The sequence below is a fragment of the Phlebotomus argentipes genome, unplaced genomic scaffold (assembly GCF_947086385.1).
Source record: "Phlebotomus argentipes unplaced genomic scaffold, Phlebotomus argentipes genome assembly contig_5, whole genome shotgun sequence".
Classification (NCBI taxonomy): domain Eukaryota; kingdom Metazoa; phylum Arthropoda; class Insecta; order Diptera; family Psychodidae; genus Phlebotomus; species Phlebotomus argentipes.
The window spans coordinates 12,695,540-12,713,022 of record NW_026776165.1 but is presented as its reverse complement, the minus strand read 5'-3'; the positions used below and the strand labels follow the sequence as shown (position 1 = coordinate 12,713,022).

The 17,483-nt window shown below is 47.9% G+C and overlaps 6 protein-coding genes across 6 annotated transcripts; 3 read left to right on the top strand and 3 right to left on the bottom strand.

Annotated features, from left to right (window-relative positions):
• Positions 1 to 22: 22 nt before the first annotated feature.
• Positions 23 to 2,143, bottom strand: LOC132265796 (uncharacterized). Its single transcript, XM_059766573.1, has 5 exons — positions 2,008 to 2,143; positions 1,585 to 1,950; positions 915 to 1,525; positions 585 to 852; positions 23 to 523 (listed from the first exon to the last, which is right to left on the bottom strand). The coding sequence occupies exons 1-5, from the start codon at positions 2,009 to 2,011 to the stop codon at positions 54 to 56; spliced, it is 1,719 nt and encodes a 572-aa protein (XP_059622556.1). The 5' UTR covers positions 2,012 to 2,143; the 3' UTR covers positions 23 to 53.
• Positions 2,144 to 2,200: 57 nt separating this feature from the next.
• On the top strand, positions 2,201 to 5,437 carry LOC132265804 (exportin-2). The gene is made up of 3 exons (XM_059766581.1): positions 2,201 to 2,393; positions 2,456 to 3,915; positions 3,983 to 5,437. Exons 1-3 carry the CDS (start codon positions 2,309 to 2,311, stop codon positions 5,357 to 5,359), a joined length of 2,922 nt encoding a protein of 973 aa, XP_059622564.1. The 5' UTR covers positions 2,201 to 2,308; the 3' UTR covers positions 5,360 to 5,437.
• Positions 5,438 to 5,777: 340 nt separating this feature from the next.
• Positions 5,778 to 7,709, top strand: LOC132266007 (probable very-long-chain enoyl-CoA reductase art-1). Its single transcript, XM_059766829.1, has 4 exons — positions 5,778 to 5,854; positions 5,917 to 6,272; positions 6,489 to 6,622; positions 7,088 to 7,709. Exons 1-4 carry the CDS (start codon positions 5,849 to 5,851, stop codon positions 7,489 to 7,491), a joined length of 900 nt encoding a protein of 299 aa, XP_059622812.1. The 5' UTR covers positions 5,778 to 5,848; the 3' UTR covers positions 7,492 to 7,709.
• Positions 7,710 to 7,732: 23 nt separating this feature from the next.
• Positions 7,733 to 8,718, bottom strand: LOC132266008 (uncharacterized). The gene is made up of 2 exons (XM_059766831.1): positions 8,471 to 8,718; positions 7,733 to 8,411 (listed from the first exon to the last, which is right to left on the bottom strand). Exons 1-2 carry the CDS (start codon positions 8,616 to 8,618, stop codon positions 7,762 to 7,764), a joined length of 798 nt encoding a protein of 265 aa, XP_059622814.1. The 5' UTR covers positions 8,619 to 8,718; the 3' UTR covers positions 7,733 to 7,761.
• An 89-nt stretch (positions 8,719 to 8,807) lies between these two features.
• Positions 8,808 to 15,118, bottom strand: LOC132256060 (protein aubergine-like). The gene is made up of 7 exons (XM_059752242.1): positions 15,100 to 15,118; positions 14,571 to 15,055; positions 14,332 to 14,512; positions 13,604 to 14,208; positions 12,856 to 13,079; positions 11,248 to 11,366; positions 8,808 to 10,142 (listed from the first exon to the last, which is right to left on the bottom strand). The coding sequence occupies exons 1-7, from the start codon at positions 15,116 to 15,118 to the stop codon at positions 9,010 to 9,012; spliced, it is 2,766 nt and encodes a 921-aa protein (XP_059608225.1). The 3' UTR covers positions 8,808 to 9,009.
• Positions 10,138 to 13,605, top strand: LOC132266009 (uncharacterized). The gene is made up of 2 exons (XM_059766832.1): positions 10,138 to 10,982; positions 11,049 to 13,605. The coding sequence occupies exons 1-2, from the start codon at positions 10,730 to 10,732 to the stop codon at positions 11,510 to 11,512; spliced, it is 717 nt and encodes a 238-aa protein (XP_059622815.1). The 5' UTR covers positions 10,138 to 10,729; the 3' UTR covers positions 11,513 to 13,605.
• Positions 15,119 to 17,483: the final 2,365 nt, after the last annotated feature.

Here is a 17,483-nt window from a genome sequence, read left to right as displayed (position 1 = left end):
TTTCGGAAACACAAATTGGTGGATTTATTTTTAAATGTGTATTTTCTCTGTTCTCACATTCCATATTGCATTTGAATCTGAAATCTTTCTATTCGCTCCTCCTGTTGCAATCGCAACTTCTCAATCTCAATCATCTTCTCCACCTCCAGTCGATCATTCTCCAGCTCCAGCTTCCTCAATTCCAACTCTCTCTTCCTCATGTCACTCTCCAGGGCGAACTTCTTGTGCTTCATTTGCATCTCATGTATGAACTTCTGCTTCTCCAGCTCGAATCTACGGATTTCCAGATTTAGCTTCTCCTCTTCCCACTCCTTGGAAGGTTCTGAGACGAATGAAGTACTCGAAGTTGACGGCATGAAGAGATCCTGACTCGTCTTCATATTGCGAACTGTTATCTGCGATGGAAGGAAGACTTTCTGGGGTCGACAATTCCACTCGATTTTCTGGGTTTCTGCATTCTGAGTCATTCTGCTGAAGATCAGATCCAGATCATCATAGTAGGGACACTTTGTGAGCAGTTGTGCTGCAAGAATCAGTGCAAAGTGTTATTGCGGATGATGGAGTATCACAATTCATGATATTACCAGTTTTCTGAATCAATTTGGATGAAGGATCTTTTTCTGTGTTCCATTGGAGAGTCTTCTTCACCTGATTGTACTGCCTCTGAAGGAAAGACACCTGTTCCTTAACGATGTTCCACTTCTTGTCGACGTCCGAAGAGATTGATGGATATATTGAGAGAAATCTTCCATAGTAAATGTTAGGATTTGGCTTCTCAAAGTCCTTTAGACTACCCTTGATGTAATTAATGAGGCATTTAACCTCCTTCTCTGTCCACTTCTTCACTGGATCCTATGAAAGAAAGCTTTGAGATTAAAAAAAATTTCAATATGTCACACTGACAAAGTTCTAACCTTGGGAAAAGTCATCATTCGATTCTTGGAAACTTCAAATGACTCCTTCAACATGTCATCTTCATCCACCACGTCCAGGATGATCTCCTTCTTGGGTTCTGTGAACCACACAGAAGATATGTCTGGATTCTCTGGCAAAGTATCCGCCAAAATTTCTTCAGAGTGCGACTGAGTCTCCTCCATGAGCTCATTTTCATCCATATCCAATTTAGCCGTCAGCGAATCATCATCAGAAGAATTCTCCGCATATGTGACATGATGGGGAATTTGACTGATGATTTTCAACAGTTTCTTCTCCAGTTCCGTGAGATTGCAGACGCCCTGCTGCTTTGCCCGCTTATTCTTTGCGACTATGCCATTGCGCCAGCCTCGGAGAAGCGTCTGCCACTGTCCAGTGCTGCGATAAGGTCCTTTTTCATTCAATATCCCCGCCAGTTCCTTCCACATCGTTCTGTAACCTGAGGACATCCGCACATCCTGAGAGGCATCCAGGATGTGCGGATGCTTCTCTAAGAACTCCACGAAGGCATAGTGCTGATCCTTGCTGGTTCTGCTAGCCTTCTGCCGGTAGCTCTCAATAGGAATCAGATAAGAATCACCGTTGCCAAAGCCTGAAGAATAACAACAATTACACCAAACGAGTCAACTTTCAAGTCATTGCGCTGAATACCTTGAGATTCCTCAGATTCAGAGACTTCGCGGGTCTCTACATCAGGCTTTATCAAGGGCTTTATCTTCCCAATCAACTGCAGAGCCCGGATGTCCCTTGGTGACAGTGTGGCGTTCCTTCTCTGCTTCCCAATCAATTGATATTGCCAATTCCGCAGCCTTCCCTGCCAGTACCTTCTCGAGAACGCCGGGCCCTGCGTATTCAGCTCGGCAGTGAGATCCTTCCACAGGCGATTGTAGTCCTTGTGCGAGGAATTCAGCACAGCGGGATGCTTGGCCAGAAATCTGATATAGCGATCATACTGTGCCGATGTTGTTCTGCCCTGTCTTGAACGTGTTGCAGTGCTGTTTCGAGATTTTTCATACTCTGCAAAACACATCAATTTACCCACTAATACTTTTCAATTTTCCACTTTTCACTCACCCATGGTCAAGCTGAGAATATCGTGAATCTCTTTTAGCACTAATATTAGAGAAATATCATAGGAAACTCATTGAAATGCGTGAAATACTGAAAATGCTTTCACTACTGAAAATGTAAATAAAGATGGCAGCTGTCAAATAGCTCCGAATCTGTCGAAAAGTGATTTTCGAAATTCCGGAGCGCAGTTGTTGTCAAAAAGGAAGCGAGAAGCGCGATCGTGTCTGGCCAAATTTGCTTTGTTTTTGCATTTTCACATATATTTTGTACAATTTTCTCACTGTGACTCCTTCCCGTGGCCCTAATGGACCTGAATGAGGAGAACTTCCGCCTCCTGGCGCAGTACTTGCAGCAAACGCTGAGCCCGGATCCCAACGTTCGACGCCCAGGTGAGGTTAAGGAGAATGTCACGGCTTTGGGGGCGCCTGACGCCTTTTTCTCCGTCTTGCAGCCGAGCAGTTCCTAGAGAGCGTGGAAGGGAATCAGAACTACCCAATCCTACTGCTGCATCTGATCGACAAGGAGGACCTGGACATGACAATCCGAGTGGCCGGATCCGTGACGTTCAAGAACTACGTGAAGAGGAATTGGTATCACGATCCGGAGGAGGGCAAGGCGGACAAGATTCACGAAACTGATCGCACGGCCATCAAGACACTTATTGTGACGCTGATGCTGAAATCGCCCACGGCGACGCAGAAGCAGCTGAGCGACGCTGTGAGTATCATTGGGAAACACGACTTCCCGGACAAGTGGCCACAGCTGATCGATGAGATGGTGGAGAAGTTTGCCACTGGCGACTTCAATGTCATCAACGGCATCCTGCAGACGGGTCACAGTCTCTTCAAACGCTACCGCTACGAGTTCAAGAGCCAGACTCTCTGGCTGGAGATCAAGCTAGTGCTGGACAAGCTGGCTAAGCCACTGACGGATCTCCTCGTGGCTACCATGAACCTCGCCACGACGCATGCCGGCAACCAGCAGGCGCTCAAAGTGATCTATGGCTCTCTGGTGCTGGTCTGCAAGGTATTCTACTCGCTCAATTATCAGGACTTGCCGGAGTTCTTCGAGGACAACATGCCCACGTGGATGCCCAGCTTCCTCACTATGCTCACCACAGACGTGCCCCTCCTGCGCACCGGTGACGACGAGGAGGCGGGCGTGATGGAGCAGTTGCGCTCCCAAATCTGCGAGAATCTCTGCCTGTACGCGCAGAAGTACGACGAGGAGTTCAGTCCGTACATGCCGCAGTTCGTGACTGCCGTGTGGGAGTTGCTGGTCAACACGGGCAATCAGACCAAGTACGACACACTCGTGTCGCACGCGCTCACGTTCCTCGGCACAGTGGCGGACAGGAGTCACTATCGGCACCTCTTCGAGGATCCCAACGTGTTGGCCAGCATTTGCGAGAAGGTCATTATTCCGAACATGGACTTCAGGGCGTCGGATGAGGAGCTGTTCGAGGACAACCCAGAGGAGTACATTCGTCGTGACATCGAGGGATCAGACATTGACACTCGGCGGCGGGCGGCGTGTGATCTCGTGAAGATTCTCTCGCAGAAGTTCGAGGCGAAGATCTTCGAGATTTTCAGTCAGTATCTGCAGGTGCTGCTGTCGCGTCATTCGGCGAATCCACAGGGGAATTGGCGAGCCAAGGACACGGCCATCTTTCTGGTCACTTCGCTGGCGTCGCGCGGAAGTACGCAGCGCCACGGCGTCACGCAGACGTCTGAACTCGTGCCTCTGCCGCAGTTTTGCCAGCAACACATCGTGCCCGAGCTGGAGAGGAGCAATGTGAATGAGATGCCAGTGTTAAAGGCGGACGCCCTCAAGTTCCTCATCAGTTTTCGCAGCTGCCTGGAGACGAGCAGCGTCGTGGCGTGTCTGCCGCTCATCATTCGCCACTTGCAGGTGAGCTTGAACTGGACGCTTTATCGAGAGAATTGGCTGACAAGCGTAACTCTTTTCCTCCTTCCAGGCACAGAGCGTCGTTGTGCACAGCTATGCGGCGTGCGCCATTGAGAAGATCCTGATGATTCGCACTCCTGGCCAGAAGGCGCCCATCACGGCCGCTGAACTGTCTCCGCTCGCCAGTGATCTGTACACTGGCCTGTTCGGGACGCTAGACTTGACCGGATCGGCGGAGAATGAGTACGTGATGAAGGCGATCATGAGGTGCACTTCTGTGCTGCAAGAGGGCGCACTACCCTTCATGGGCAGCATCGTGCTGCCGCGCCTCACGCAAATCCTCACGATGGTGTCGAAGAATCCGTCGAAGCCGCACTTCAATCACTACCTCTTCGAGACGCTGTCGCTGTCGATAAAGGTGGTGTGCAAGGCGCAAACAAGTGCTGTGGAGTCCTTCGAGGAGGCCCTGTTTCCCATCTTCCAGAACATTCTGCAGCAGGACATCCTCGAGTTCATCCCGTACGTGTTTCAGCTCCTGTCGCTGCTGCTGGAGATGCGCGAGGGCGTGCCGACGATCCCAGAGCCGTACATGGCGCTGTTTCCCTTCCTCCTGTCGCCGCTGCTCTGGGATCGTCCGGGCAATGTGACGCCCCTCATCAGGCTGATCTGTGCGTACATTCGACAGGGTGCTGGGCAGATTGTGGCGTACAGCAAGCTGAATGCTGTGCTGGGTGTGTTCCAGAAGATGATTGCCTCCAAAACGAATGACCACGAGGGATTCTACCTGCTGCAGACGTTGCTGCTGCACTATCCCATGCAGGAGTTGCAGCAGAGTCTCAGGCAGATCTTCGTGCTGCTCTTCCAGCGCCTCAGTCTGTCCAAGACCACAAAGTACATACGCGGCCTCATCATCTTCTTCAGCTTCTACGCCGGTAAAGTGGGCAGTCAAAATCTCGTGCAGATGATCGATGAGATTCAGGCGCAGATGTTCGGCATGGTGCTGGAGCGCGTCTTCATTCCCGATCTCAATCGCATCTCGGCCGAGGTGGACAAGAAGATTGTGGCCGTAGGCATGGCGCGGATCCTGTGCGAGTGCCCGAGCATGCTCACGGAGCCCTACGTCCAGTTCTGGCCGCGTCTCATGGAAGCTCTCATTCAGGTGTTCGAGGCGCAACCTGACGCCGTCACCGAGGGCGACGATGACTTCATAGAGATCGAGGACACACCGGGCTATCAAGTTGCCTACTCGCAACTCAACTACGCCCAGCCCAAGGCCAACGATCCATATCCCGATGTGGCAGATGGACGAATGTGTCTGGTGCAGAGCCTGGCAAAGCTGTCGGCTGCCAATCCTGGGCAGATTCCGCAGCTGATTCACAAAATGCCGGCGCTGGCCGGGCAGATCCTGAACAAGTACTGCTCCCAGGCTGGAGTGCAAATCCTCTAGACGAGGAGCGGTAGAAATTCTCAATTGAATTGCATTGTTTTCCACGTTTAAATTGTAATTAAGTGAATAAAGAAAATTTGATGATTACATTGTTCGTTATTTCAAAGCTCGGCCCCTCGAAATTTCACGACTCACAACGCGAAATATTCAACGAGATGCTCTCGATTGGTTGCTGGAGAAAAGAAGAAGTAATGTTCTGAATAGCAAATAAATATTTATTATCAAGCCAAGTATTTATTTAGTTGATGAATTGAATTTAATGGTTTATAGATTTTCGCCTTACTTTGTTCTGATAACACATATCTTTAGTCTATTTATTGCCCCAAAAAAGCACATAAATTTAAGACATTGATTTTCAGCATGATGAGAAAGTTTTTGAGCAAGTTCGAGCATTCCGCCGAGTCTCTCGGCCGCGTCTTGGCCTTTTTCACGGGCAAGTCGCGATCTTCAGTCGAGTGGCTTTCATTTGCCGAGAAGTGACTTGCGAGAATGGAGGTTAGTGAGCGCGCATTGCGTTTCTCCTGTGAATCCCTGTTCAGTTTCGGGACTCGTTGCAGGTCGAAGTGCTGTTTGCCCACAACTCGAAGCTGCTGACGAAATGCCAGCTGCAGCCCAACTCCACGGTGGCGGAGGTGAAGAGGCAGGTGTACAGCGCCCGGAAGGCGCTCAACGTGGACCGCCAGGCCATCCGGCTGGCGGATAAGGGCAAGGCGCTCAAGGACAGCGAGACCATGCAGTCGCTGGGCATCCGTGACGGCAGCAAGTTGTACGTGAAGGACCTGGGGCCGCAGATTAGCTGGACGACGGTCTTCCTGGCGGAGTACGCGGGGCCCCTGATCGTCTACCTGTGGATCTACCAGCGCCCCTGGCTTTTCTACGGCGACACGCGTGCGCCCGTGCACCAGACCGCCCAGTGAGTCGCCCTTCCCGGGACGATGATTCCCAGAAATTTATGCAAATCCCCCCATATTTTCACACTTTCCCACCTCATTTACTTGCTAATCAACCTTCTTTTCGCCTCGCGGCCACCAACCATTGCATAATTATCCATCGCGACACTGGACGTCAGCCCGCCCGAAAAGGCGCAAAAAAAGCACAACACTGACCGCGCCGAATTTCTCTTTTGCAGCATCGCCGCGGCCTGCTGGACGCTGCACTACGCCAAGAGGCTGCTGGAGACGATCTTCGTGCACCGCTTCAGCCACGCCACGATGCCGCTGAGGAACCTGTTCAAGAACTGCGCCTACTACTGGGGCTTCACAGGTAACACCCGCCCCGGGTTTCCCACCAGTTTCCCCAAGGAAATGCAATGGCGCAGCATTGTGCTTTCAGGGCCTTCTTTAATCACTTTTCAACCTGTTTGGCAATGAGAGAGACGAGTTGAAAGCGCCCAAAAGGTCTCTCCGAAAACGCAAAGAGATTGAAAAAAAAAATCACATTTCCATCAATTTCTTTGCATTTCTAAGTATTCAAAGAACTAGAATATTTATTGTTCTGTTCTGATCAATCATTTATGAGACGCGTGTGCCGCCAAGTTAAGCTGTCCGATTAACAGCTTATCGCGTTTTACATAACATTCCAGAGCAAAATTGTCTAATCTTTCCCCACATCGATCTTGAGGAAGTGGGAAATTCAAGTGCATGAAGTCTTAAGTTAAGAGATTCGGTCAGCATGACGTCAGATTGTGAAGTCAGCGTGCAAATAAACATGAACTCCCTCTTTTTGCAGCCTATGTGGCCTATCACGTGAATCACCCGCTATTCACGTCGCCGTGCACAATGCAAGTGTATGCGGGCCTGGCGGCGTTCCTCATCAGCGAGCTGGGCAACTTCAGCATCCACATGAATCTGCGCAACTTGCGCCCGCCCGGCACGTCCGTGCGCAAGATTCCACGGCCGGACGCCAATCCCCTGACGGCTCTCTTCAACTTCGTCTCCTGTCCGAACTACACGTACGAGGTCCTGTCCTGGCTCTCCTTCTCCGTCCTCACGCAGTGCCTGCCGGCGCTGCTGTTCACGGCCGCCGGGATGTACCAGATGACAATGTGGGCGCTGGGCAAGCATCGCAACTACCGGAAGGAGTTCAAGGACTATCCGCGCCAGAGGAAGGCGATTCTTCCCTTTGTGCTGTAGATCTTCTCTCTCTTTCTATCTTAATTTATGATTCACTGCTCAGGGCTTTAGTTTTGTGAGATCGGCAGGAATTCCAGGGCGTTGGGCTGACTTATGTGCGGTTTTCTGGGGGCTTCTCCGAGATTATATTGGTGTTTAGATTCACACTCTTGCCACTAATTATGTTTTCTTCCATTCCATTCTCAATAATAAAAAAAAGAATTCTTTTGTTAGTGAAACATTTCCGAAGGATTTAATGCGATGATACACTTTGTTTGTCCGGCAGGCGTTTTATTCGCCGTACAGGAGATTGTTGAGAGAGTTGAGGATCTGGATTTTGAACTTGTTCTTCAGCGCTGGCGTCAGATTGGCCATCTCGGGCAGGAGGCTCTTGAGGAAGTGCAGGTCCGCCGTGTCCTCCTCCACGTCCACCTTCTGCCACTGGATGTCCGTGTTGGTGGGACTCTTGGCCACGTCCTCGCCCTTGTCCGTCTGGATGACAGTATAGCGGTGGGAGGACGACGAGGATTCCGCGATGTTGTACAGCTCCACGTGCTTCAGATCGCTCTCCTTCGCCGTGGATTCCTCCACGTTGTTCTGCTCATCCTCGTAGTATTGCTCAATAATGGAAATCGAGTTGTCCTCAGCCACTGGTTGGGATTCCTGATCGGCTGTGCACTCCTCTGGGCTGTTCCGCTTCAGTCTGATCACACAAGTCGTCTTCTCGCGTGGCGACTTCAGCCGGCGGCTCCGTGTGAGGCGCTTCCGCTCAAAGGCGGGATAAGATTCCCGAGACTTGAGGAAGGGATTCACGAACTTCATGTAATTGGCCAAATAGTAAGGCTTCTTGGGTGCTTCGCCATCGCTGAGTCCGTGTTGCTGTCGCATGTACCTCACATAGCTGCCCCGAATCACGCGCCATCGATCCCGGACAATCGTTCCTGCCAAGTAGATCACATTTAGCACCTTCCCGGTCGCCAATTTTCCTGGGTCAAATTACCTGCCATTCGCAGTTCACTCCCGATGGCGTTCCAAGCCTTCTCAACCTCCTGCTTCATGTCATACTCCTTCAGCGTGTTGTCGTACAGCAGTGGGTATTTCTCCACCAGCTGCACAATCTTAAGATTCTGTATGGGATCGTCTCTCATCCTCCTGGCCCTGTTGTGCGATTATTTCTCCAGAAAACCACGAAAACCACCAAAAACTTCTTTTGCGTGATGCTTCTGCTGCGGCGAATGCTTGCTGCATAGGCACGGCGAAATATTCGAACTTCCGGAAAACACTCAACCGTCAAGAGTGTTTCGGAAAACGCAAAGTAAACTCACGATCGACGCAACTTTAATGTTTTAATGGATTTTAATGAACAAAGTTACAGCACATATTCTGGTGGAAATTCTCCACATCTCTGGCAACTTATTGTACACATGTCTTCTCTAAATCAACAGCATTTTGAAAAAAATATAGCAATAAAAAACAGTGCAATGGGTGAATTTGAGGGGTGAAAGATCACTCTCAACCCTTGGAAAGTCGGGAAAATCCCTAGAGAAAGTACAGGTTCCGCTCCAGTAAGTGCGTCGGCTCCTGATTGATGTACTGGCCAACGAGGAAGGCCAGCTTCTGCGCGTATTGGCAAACCGCGGGCACTTTAACGTTCCCGCTCCAGTTGTAGTAGAGATGCGTCATTTTGTACGTCCAAATCTGGATCTTGTCGGGCGAGAAGCCCGACTCATCGAAGACAACGTTGTAGGATGTGGGCGCAATGGTGCCCTCCTTCGTGCACTGTGACACAATGAAGAAATCATACCTCTCGGGCTGCGTGATCACGTCATCGACAACAGTTCCTGGTGGCGCATTCGTGACAAAATCTCGCATGTCCTTCGTGAAGAGACGTGTGTTGATGCGCTTCGTGACAATGATGAAGGTCAGCTTGGGCGCACTTTCGCCAAACATTGTCTTGAGATCCAGCGACAGCCTCCTCACCTCGTGGTCCATCACGTGCGTGACATCGCCATCGCCCACGCCGTCGCGATAGAAGATGATCCTCTTGGGTGGATCTTGGTGGATGTGCTGATACTGCTTTAGAGCCTTCATCATGTTCACCACCAGGAAATTGCTCATCTCCTCACCGTGCGTGTGCTGAGACACCGTGCTGAAGTATGAGTTGCACTGTCTCAGATCCATCGTGGCCACCAGTGCGCCGTAGGACTTCCTCTTGTCCCTCACATCGTACGTGACATCGAAGCCCACCGTCATGATGCCACTGGCCGGAATCTTCACCGTCCACGGCACATTTCCCAGCTTGCAGTTCATCTGCACCATGATCTTCGCCGACACACTCTTCAGGATCTTCTCATTCGACAGCACCTTGGTGAGCACGGCCTGCGTGGGCACGGCCCTGTCCACGCACGCCCTCTTCTTGATGGCACCATACCTGTTGGCATCCTGGTTAGGCACCACACACAGGATGATCTGCGTGGAATCATTACACGCCTGCTCTATGGCATTGATGTACGCCTGCACGCGCGGATTGTCAATCCTGATGATCCTCGGGTCGGCCACACTCAAGCCCACATTTCTCGCGCTCGTCAGCATGAAGCCCACAAACTTCTGCACAATGCAGGAGTATGTATTTTTGTTGTTTGTTGGGGTTCTCGTACAGGAGGCGACATCGTCTATTTGAGGTTAGGTTTTAGCGAAAAATTCGGCAGTTATTTTGATCATACTATTTTTCATCGCGACTTTCTTTTCGCGCGAAGTCACAATAAACCAACTATTCATTCATTTCGCGCATTCTAGTTGTCAATTTTCTGTGCAAAAGTTGAAGAAAAATGAATTGCAGTGCAATTGGCTGTGAGAATATCCAGGGATGTAATCCCCACGTCTCCTTCCACCAACTCCCACACCACGAGAGTGAGAAGGTGGTGAGGAAGTGGAGGAAAATCTTGAAGAAGTCGTCAGGTATTGAGAAGAAGATCATCAGAGTGTGCTCTGACCACTTCCTGCCTGACGATTTCCACCCCACTTCCCGAGCTCTGCAGGGAGAGTGGAAGTGCAGAAGGAGATTGAAGAAGGGAGGTAATGATTTATATACAATGCAGGTTGTTCTTTTTTATTATTTCATCTATAATAATTTTCAGTTTTCCCGACGAAAGTTTGGACATCTCCAGAGCTGAGCCGGGCTCATCCAGATGCGAGTCTGGACCTCATCCAATCTCTCAACCCAGAGATTGCAATTCTATGTAAGTTTCAGAATAGAAATATGTGTAAATTGATTGACTTAAATGTGCTCTCGTATTTCACAGGGGATCATTCCTACGCAAAGATCATGCACTGCGGTAATGGAGATGAGTTTGAGGAGAGAACTGCAGTCTTGAGAGACGAGGATGAAGAGCTGAATGATGTGATCCGCGATGAAGCCGGAAGTGACAAAGAATCGGAAGTAGATATGCTCTTCGACAACACAATCGAAATTATTTCGGATTATGAGGAGACAGTGGAAGATCAATCGATTGGTAAGTTATTTTTTTTTTTATAATATTCAATAACTCTATATGGAATTCATTAATTTTTTCTAACAGCATCGTCGTCAGCAGAGCAGAAGACGACACAAGACAAAGAATTGCATGAATTGAGGCAACTGAAAGATGCTGTGTTGCAGATTCTCACCCCAAATCAAGTGGACCTGCTGCTGAAACGGAAGAAGAAAGTGAAGTGGACAAATGAAGAGTTATCTAAGGCATTTGCCCTTAGATATCTTGGCACTACAACGTATAATACCATCACGAATCTGATACGCATCCCTCAACCCAGCATTAGATCTCTGCAGCGCTATGCAGCTAAATTTGAGATTACTGCTGGGATCTTCAGCAGTGTCTTGACTATGATGATGGCAGCAGCTCAAACAATGACGGAATTTCAGCGAACTTGTGTGATTTCCTTTGACGAAATGGCAATATCTAAATTATATGAGTATAATGAACGCGAAGACACTGTCTATGGATCTCACAAAAACATCCAGGTAAGATATATGCAGATTATTTAGCGAAATAAACATTGAAAGTTGATTTCTATACGTTTTTAAAATCTTGTACTGCTTTCTTGACTCATTAATTAATTCAAACCACTCCTGAATTCTGAAAACGATATAAATTTAAGATTATTTCATATCAACATGTTCATTTCTTAGTTTAAGAGATTTATGAATAAACAATATCATCCAATTGAAATGATTTACTTGTCATTGTCTAAAAGGATTGACCGATTTCAACAAATAACCTAAAAAATTGATATATCTTTAAAGGTAATTATGGTAAGAGGTTTGTTTTCGCCGTGGAAACAAGTGATTTATACAGATTTTGATAAAAGAGTCACGAAGAAGCTCCTATTTCATATTCTCAGTATTTTGGAAAATATACAGTACAAGGTGAAGGCAATTGTCTGTGATGGTGGAGGCGCAAATCAAGGATTGTGGAAAAAATTGGAAGCAAACTTCGAAAATCCATTCTTTCTTCATCCCAGCACACAAGAGAAAGTCCATATATTCGCCGATGCTCCTCATTTGCTCAAGTTATTCAGAAATTGGTTAATCGACAATGGTTTCATGCTTGATGATGGCACGAAAGTCACTAAAAGGCCACTTGAAGAAATAGTTCGAATGGGTGGAGATAGCATCTCAAATATAAATTTGAAACAGCAACATCTGGAAATATCTTCGGTAAAAAGACAAAACGTTAAATTAGCAGGACAAATAATTTCCCACAAGACTGCAGTTCAGCTGAAAAGGTATCTTCCGCAATATTCAGATGCACAAAAGCTCAGTGATATCATCGAATTGGCGAACAATTGGTTTGATATATTTAATGTGTATGAGCCCGCTTTTGAGAAATGCCAGGATTCAGAAGGTTCAATGAAATTTGCCTACGGACTCAACATGGACATCCATGATAAAGTCCTTAATGATATGGAGAAGCTGATGTTGAGCATGAGAGTGAATGAGAAAGTGCGACTCCTTTATTTTCAAAAGGGGATTGTAATGTCGGTAAGAATCATTTGTAAAAATGTGTGACTTAAACTTCGTAAAATATTCTTAATTTTATTTCTTCCTATTCTAGATTCGGTCGTTGAGAAATTTGTACAAAGAGATGTTTGACAAATTCTCCATACAATATATATTGACCAGTCGGCTAAATCAAGATTGCCTCGAAAATTTCTTCTCTCAAGTCAGAGGCAAAGGCAATGGAAATAATAATCCGACGCCTGTCGACGTTATTGAGAGAATTCGTCAACTAATTTTGAGTAGGCAAGATATACAGGGTGGGAAAAATGTCAACATTTTAAAGCACGTAATTGAGGATGAATGCCTCATTCACAGCGTGTTAAACTCACCTAATATACAGGACATTTTTCCCATGCCAATGATGGATGCCGCAGAGAATGAAGACGCCAGCAATCATTCGTCTGATAGGGAAACAATTTCCATCCACCACGACTATATTGATAATACAGCAAAATTCTCGCAACAAAGAGTGGATGGAATGGAATATATTGCTGGCTTTGTTGCCAGCAAATTTATTGATGACATTCCTCATATAGGCACGAGGTCGTGCAACCTGACCGAAAGGACATCATATGTTCAACAGTTATCCTACGGAGGACTAATTGTGCCTAGTGAGGATTTCATTAATTTTTGCGAGAAAGTTGAATTTTACTTCGAAAGATTCCACGATTTTCATCTCACTTTTAAAGTGAAAAAAAATGTTCTAAGAGACACGTGTGAATTTATTAATGAAAATGTGGACTGCAGCAGATATTCAAAAGATGTGTTGAATACTTATGTGAAGCAGAGAATTAAAAACAAAATAATTTACCAAAATAATCACTTAATTGAGAAGGAGAGAAGGGCGAATATGTATAGGAAAAAAGGGTGGGCGGCTTCACAGGAGCAAAAGAAAATTCAAACATTCACAACTTAAATAAAATAATGAAAATCCGTGAAAAAAGAATTGTTTAAATTTAAATTCCCGCGAATTCACTTCACCACGAAACACAAATTTAACTATACATCTTCTTCTTCTTAAAATGGTCGCTTGTCGCCTCCTGTACGAGAACCCCAACAAACAACAAAAATACATACTCCTTGGCTGTAATCCCTGTTCGTGCAGATGCAGTGCCAATTCGATACTCTGTCCGTCTCGAATAACTTATTCCTCGTCATTGCGCCCGTCCAGTCCGCATTCACGGGCCTCTCCTCGCGCCTGTCCCCGAAGAAAATTGTCTCCGTCGGCAGCACACGCGCCGGAAACTCCACCAGATGTCGATCCAGATCCATCTCCCACTTCTTCATCACCTCGCGAGCCTTGTCCTCGCAGTGAATGCGCCGATTCAGCTCAAGGTAGCGCTTCACGCGCAAGTCCGGCTTGATGCGCGTGTGTTGCGCCAAATCCCTCATCAGTCGGAAGTTCGTGCGCATCTCCTCCGTGAGTCCCGTGAGCCGACACAACTCCGGCACCAGATTCAGCACCTCCGGACGCCCGGCGCGCACATCCTTTGCCTTGGCGCGCGACACAAGCAACGGCTGACGCGTGTCACGAATGTTGCAGTTGTAGCGATCACGGAAGTACTGCAGAAATGTCGTCCTCTCGCCATTCTTCTTCACAAACGACGACGACGGCGACAGAGCAAAGTCCACATCGTCGATGCGATACGTCGAATTATTGTACTCCGTCACGACGACTTTGCCTGCAGGGAGACAAGAACATTTGAAGAACTTTGCAGTGCAAAAAGAGACATTTATCCAAAATCTTCAACTTTTCTGTGATAAACTCTGCATCATAAATTATTGTTGACAATGAATTCACTCACCAATCAACTCCTTCTTCACCGCCTGCTGATCCCTCGCGTAGTGCTGCATGACATTGTAGCAATTCTCCATGCGGATGACTTTGTGTGTTAACTCTGTGCAGATCATTATGTCGCGTTCGTGCTGGCGAATGGCCGTGCAGAATCCTGGCCACACTTGCAGATGCTGCGTGTTGATGTCGATCTACCAAGAGAAGCACACTTTAGTCACCAATTATGTAGCGAAAATAGAACTGTCTCACCTTCTGCAGAGCATCGAAGTATTTGGTGCCTTTCGGTCCATAAGCTCTCTGCATGTTCAAACTCTCAATTGTGGCCCTCATGATGAGATTCAGCAGATGCGTGTACTGTCCGTCCGTGGACAGGAGAGTTCCCACAAAGCGAATGGTGATCTGAATCATCTCGTCATTTTCATCCTTGTCCACGATAATCAGCGGATCCGAGCCGAACTTGAATGGCGAGTAAATCATGTTGCCGTCAAACTGAAAGGAGCCCAGCTTTGAGACGTGGCGTCGCATGATGGCCTTCTTGTGCGTCAGCTGCTCGAGCTGCGGCGCGAAGTCCACGTGGTACTTGTAGATGTTCCACTCGGGCTTCTTCAGCACTCGGAAGTAATTCGCCAGAACCGTGATGCTGCTGCCAGACTGGCCTCTCTTCGACTCCATGGTCGGCGGGCGTGTCACAGTCAGATCCGTGATGGCGCGATTCGTGCGACGCCCACGCCCGCCTCCTCCGCCACCGCCACCGCCTCTGGGCTTTCCAGGGCCACGCGATGGTCCACCGCCGTCATTCCTAGGTTTAAACGACGATTTCGGCTTTGACTCCCGGTCGAATCTCGATGAGCTACTCTCGTAGTATGGCTTGGAGGACGAGGCGCGCGGCTGGTCGTAGTCATCGTAGTCCCTGGACGACTGGTATGAGGACTTCCGCGATGACGACTCATATCTGCTCGGTGAGTATTTGTCTCTCCCTTCGTTGCGCGACCGCGAGCGATCGTCATATCTACTGCTGCCCTCGCCGTGATCCCGTCGCCCATTTCTGTCTCTGTGTCCTCTGTCAGAGCCATAATCCCGCGACCGGCCGCGATCCCGCGAATCCCCGCGGTAGTCGTGCTCGTAGTAGTGCTTATCCGACATGCCTGCAAAGGAGAGAAACACATGAAACCATGCAAAATTGAGACTCAACACAGGTAGAAAAATAAAAACCTTAGCTTTTCAAGGACTTCCTTAGAATTGTACGCATAGCAAAGGCTTCCGGGAGTTCCTAACCAATAATCCGCTCTGCGCTTCCCCCCAAATTTCTTTTCAATTTTCCACAGATAATTCACTGCTTGCGCATCGGAAATTTCACTAAATCTATTCCCAGGACATCAAAGAATCTGTAGAAGATGCATTCCGTGTAGGTCTTTGTATATTTTCTCAGGAAATTCAGTCAAAACCATTGAAGTCTTTGACATCTCCCATTACCGGCGTCTAGCGCGTTTGACCACCAAATACACAACTTTTGCACATCGATTAGTACACAAAATCTACCCACGAAACCCCCAAGAACAGATGCTTGAGAAAAGATACAGTGGGATTTCTTACCAGCAGTTGAGAAAGCCAATAAATGTAAACACTCCGAGTCACACACACGCTAGTTTTCTGCGGACTGCGCTTTGCGAAAGTCACCACATCGAGAGGTGAAAAATTCACCATACTTGCGGCGAAATCGCAATTCAAATCCAGCGTAGAGTAACGGCAGCCAGCGCTGGCCGTAGCCGAAATGAGGTGTGTGTCTTGGCTAATCAGAAAGAGAGTTCAATTCAAATTTTTTGTTTAGAAGCAATCATGAAACGTTAGTCTGAAGTCCTCTTCTCAGCATAAGATGAATAAGATGCCTTCCAGGGCTCTCCAGTCACTGAACTGTTTATGATGTAGACTATTGAGAGCCGGAAAAGTTCTCAAACTCAAGCTCAACTGAAGTTTCCAATTAGTTTTTAAGCTCACAATTTATCCTGGAATTTCTTCTCAGATAGATTTATTGCCTCCCTTCGTGCTCTGATTGTACAAATATATTACAGTGATTCTTGGGTTTCACCACGGCCTCCAGATCTCTCGCTTTCTTCTTCTCCGCTCGAAGATCTTCCGTCGGATCCTCTCCAGAATCGCCTGGCTAGCTTTTCCGCTGGAACTCCTCGCCACCTCGGCGTCCTGTAGTCTGAGAATCCTCTCCGCCAAGCCAGGATGCTGTTGCGCCGATTGCAAGCTGCGCAGGAACTTGAGGGCTTCGTCTGTGCAGCACTTGAAGCCGTCACTGAACGCCTGAGACTTTTCCTGCGCGCTTTCCATGTCTTCCTCGAGGGATGGTTTGGATGGAACTGAAGTGAGAGACTCTTGTGTGCTCATCAGAGAAATTCCCACGAATCAACCTCTCTAAAAATAGACATTTTTTGACTCTCAAGCGCGGGAAGAAAGTCAACATGTGGCTGGAATTTTCCCTAAACGAGGGGAGGATTTAAAGAGACAAATTTGCAAAGTTCAACACCAGCAATTTGCCGATGACTTCATAGTTTCTGCCAGTGATTCACTTAAGGCTTTTGCCACCAGAGAATTTGTGTGAGAAGAGAGGAAAAATTGATGAATTCGTGCAAGAAATTGCGCCAGAAATCTTCAGTCATCTTGCGATTTGATCCTGTGCCGATCAATTTTCCACACACATTTCCACGACACTTCTTGTCGCGATTCTCCGGCGCTTTTTAGCTCGTGTAAGCAAAATCGCCGCGGACAAACAGATGCGTATCATTTTTGGGCTCTCGCTTGAATTTCTGCTGCCTCAGAGCGTCGTGTCGAATTCGATTCGATGCGTGATCGCGAGGAATTGAGGGAATTTTCGTACGGCGATTACCCATTCCGCCGCGGGTGCAAACAAAAACAATATCTTCGAGGAAAATCGCAACATTTTATCAACTTTGCCGAGAAGAGCAGAAATTTGAGTTATTTATTTTGCTCAAATTCTTCTGCGCGTCTCGCGATTGTGACACACAGGGAAAAAATCAATTGGCACAAGCAGGAAGTTCTCAAATTACCCCACGACCCAAAGGCACGCAATGGTACAGCTTTTTTCCAGCGTCCCGTTGCACGATCGCGCGCGAGTCATTGATCTGCACCAGCGAC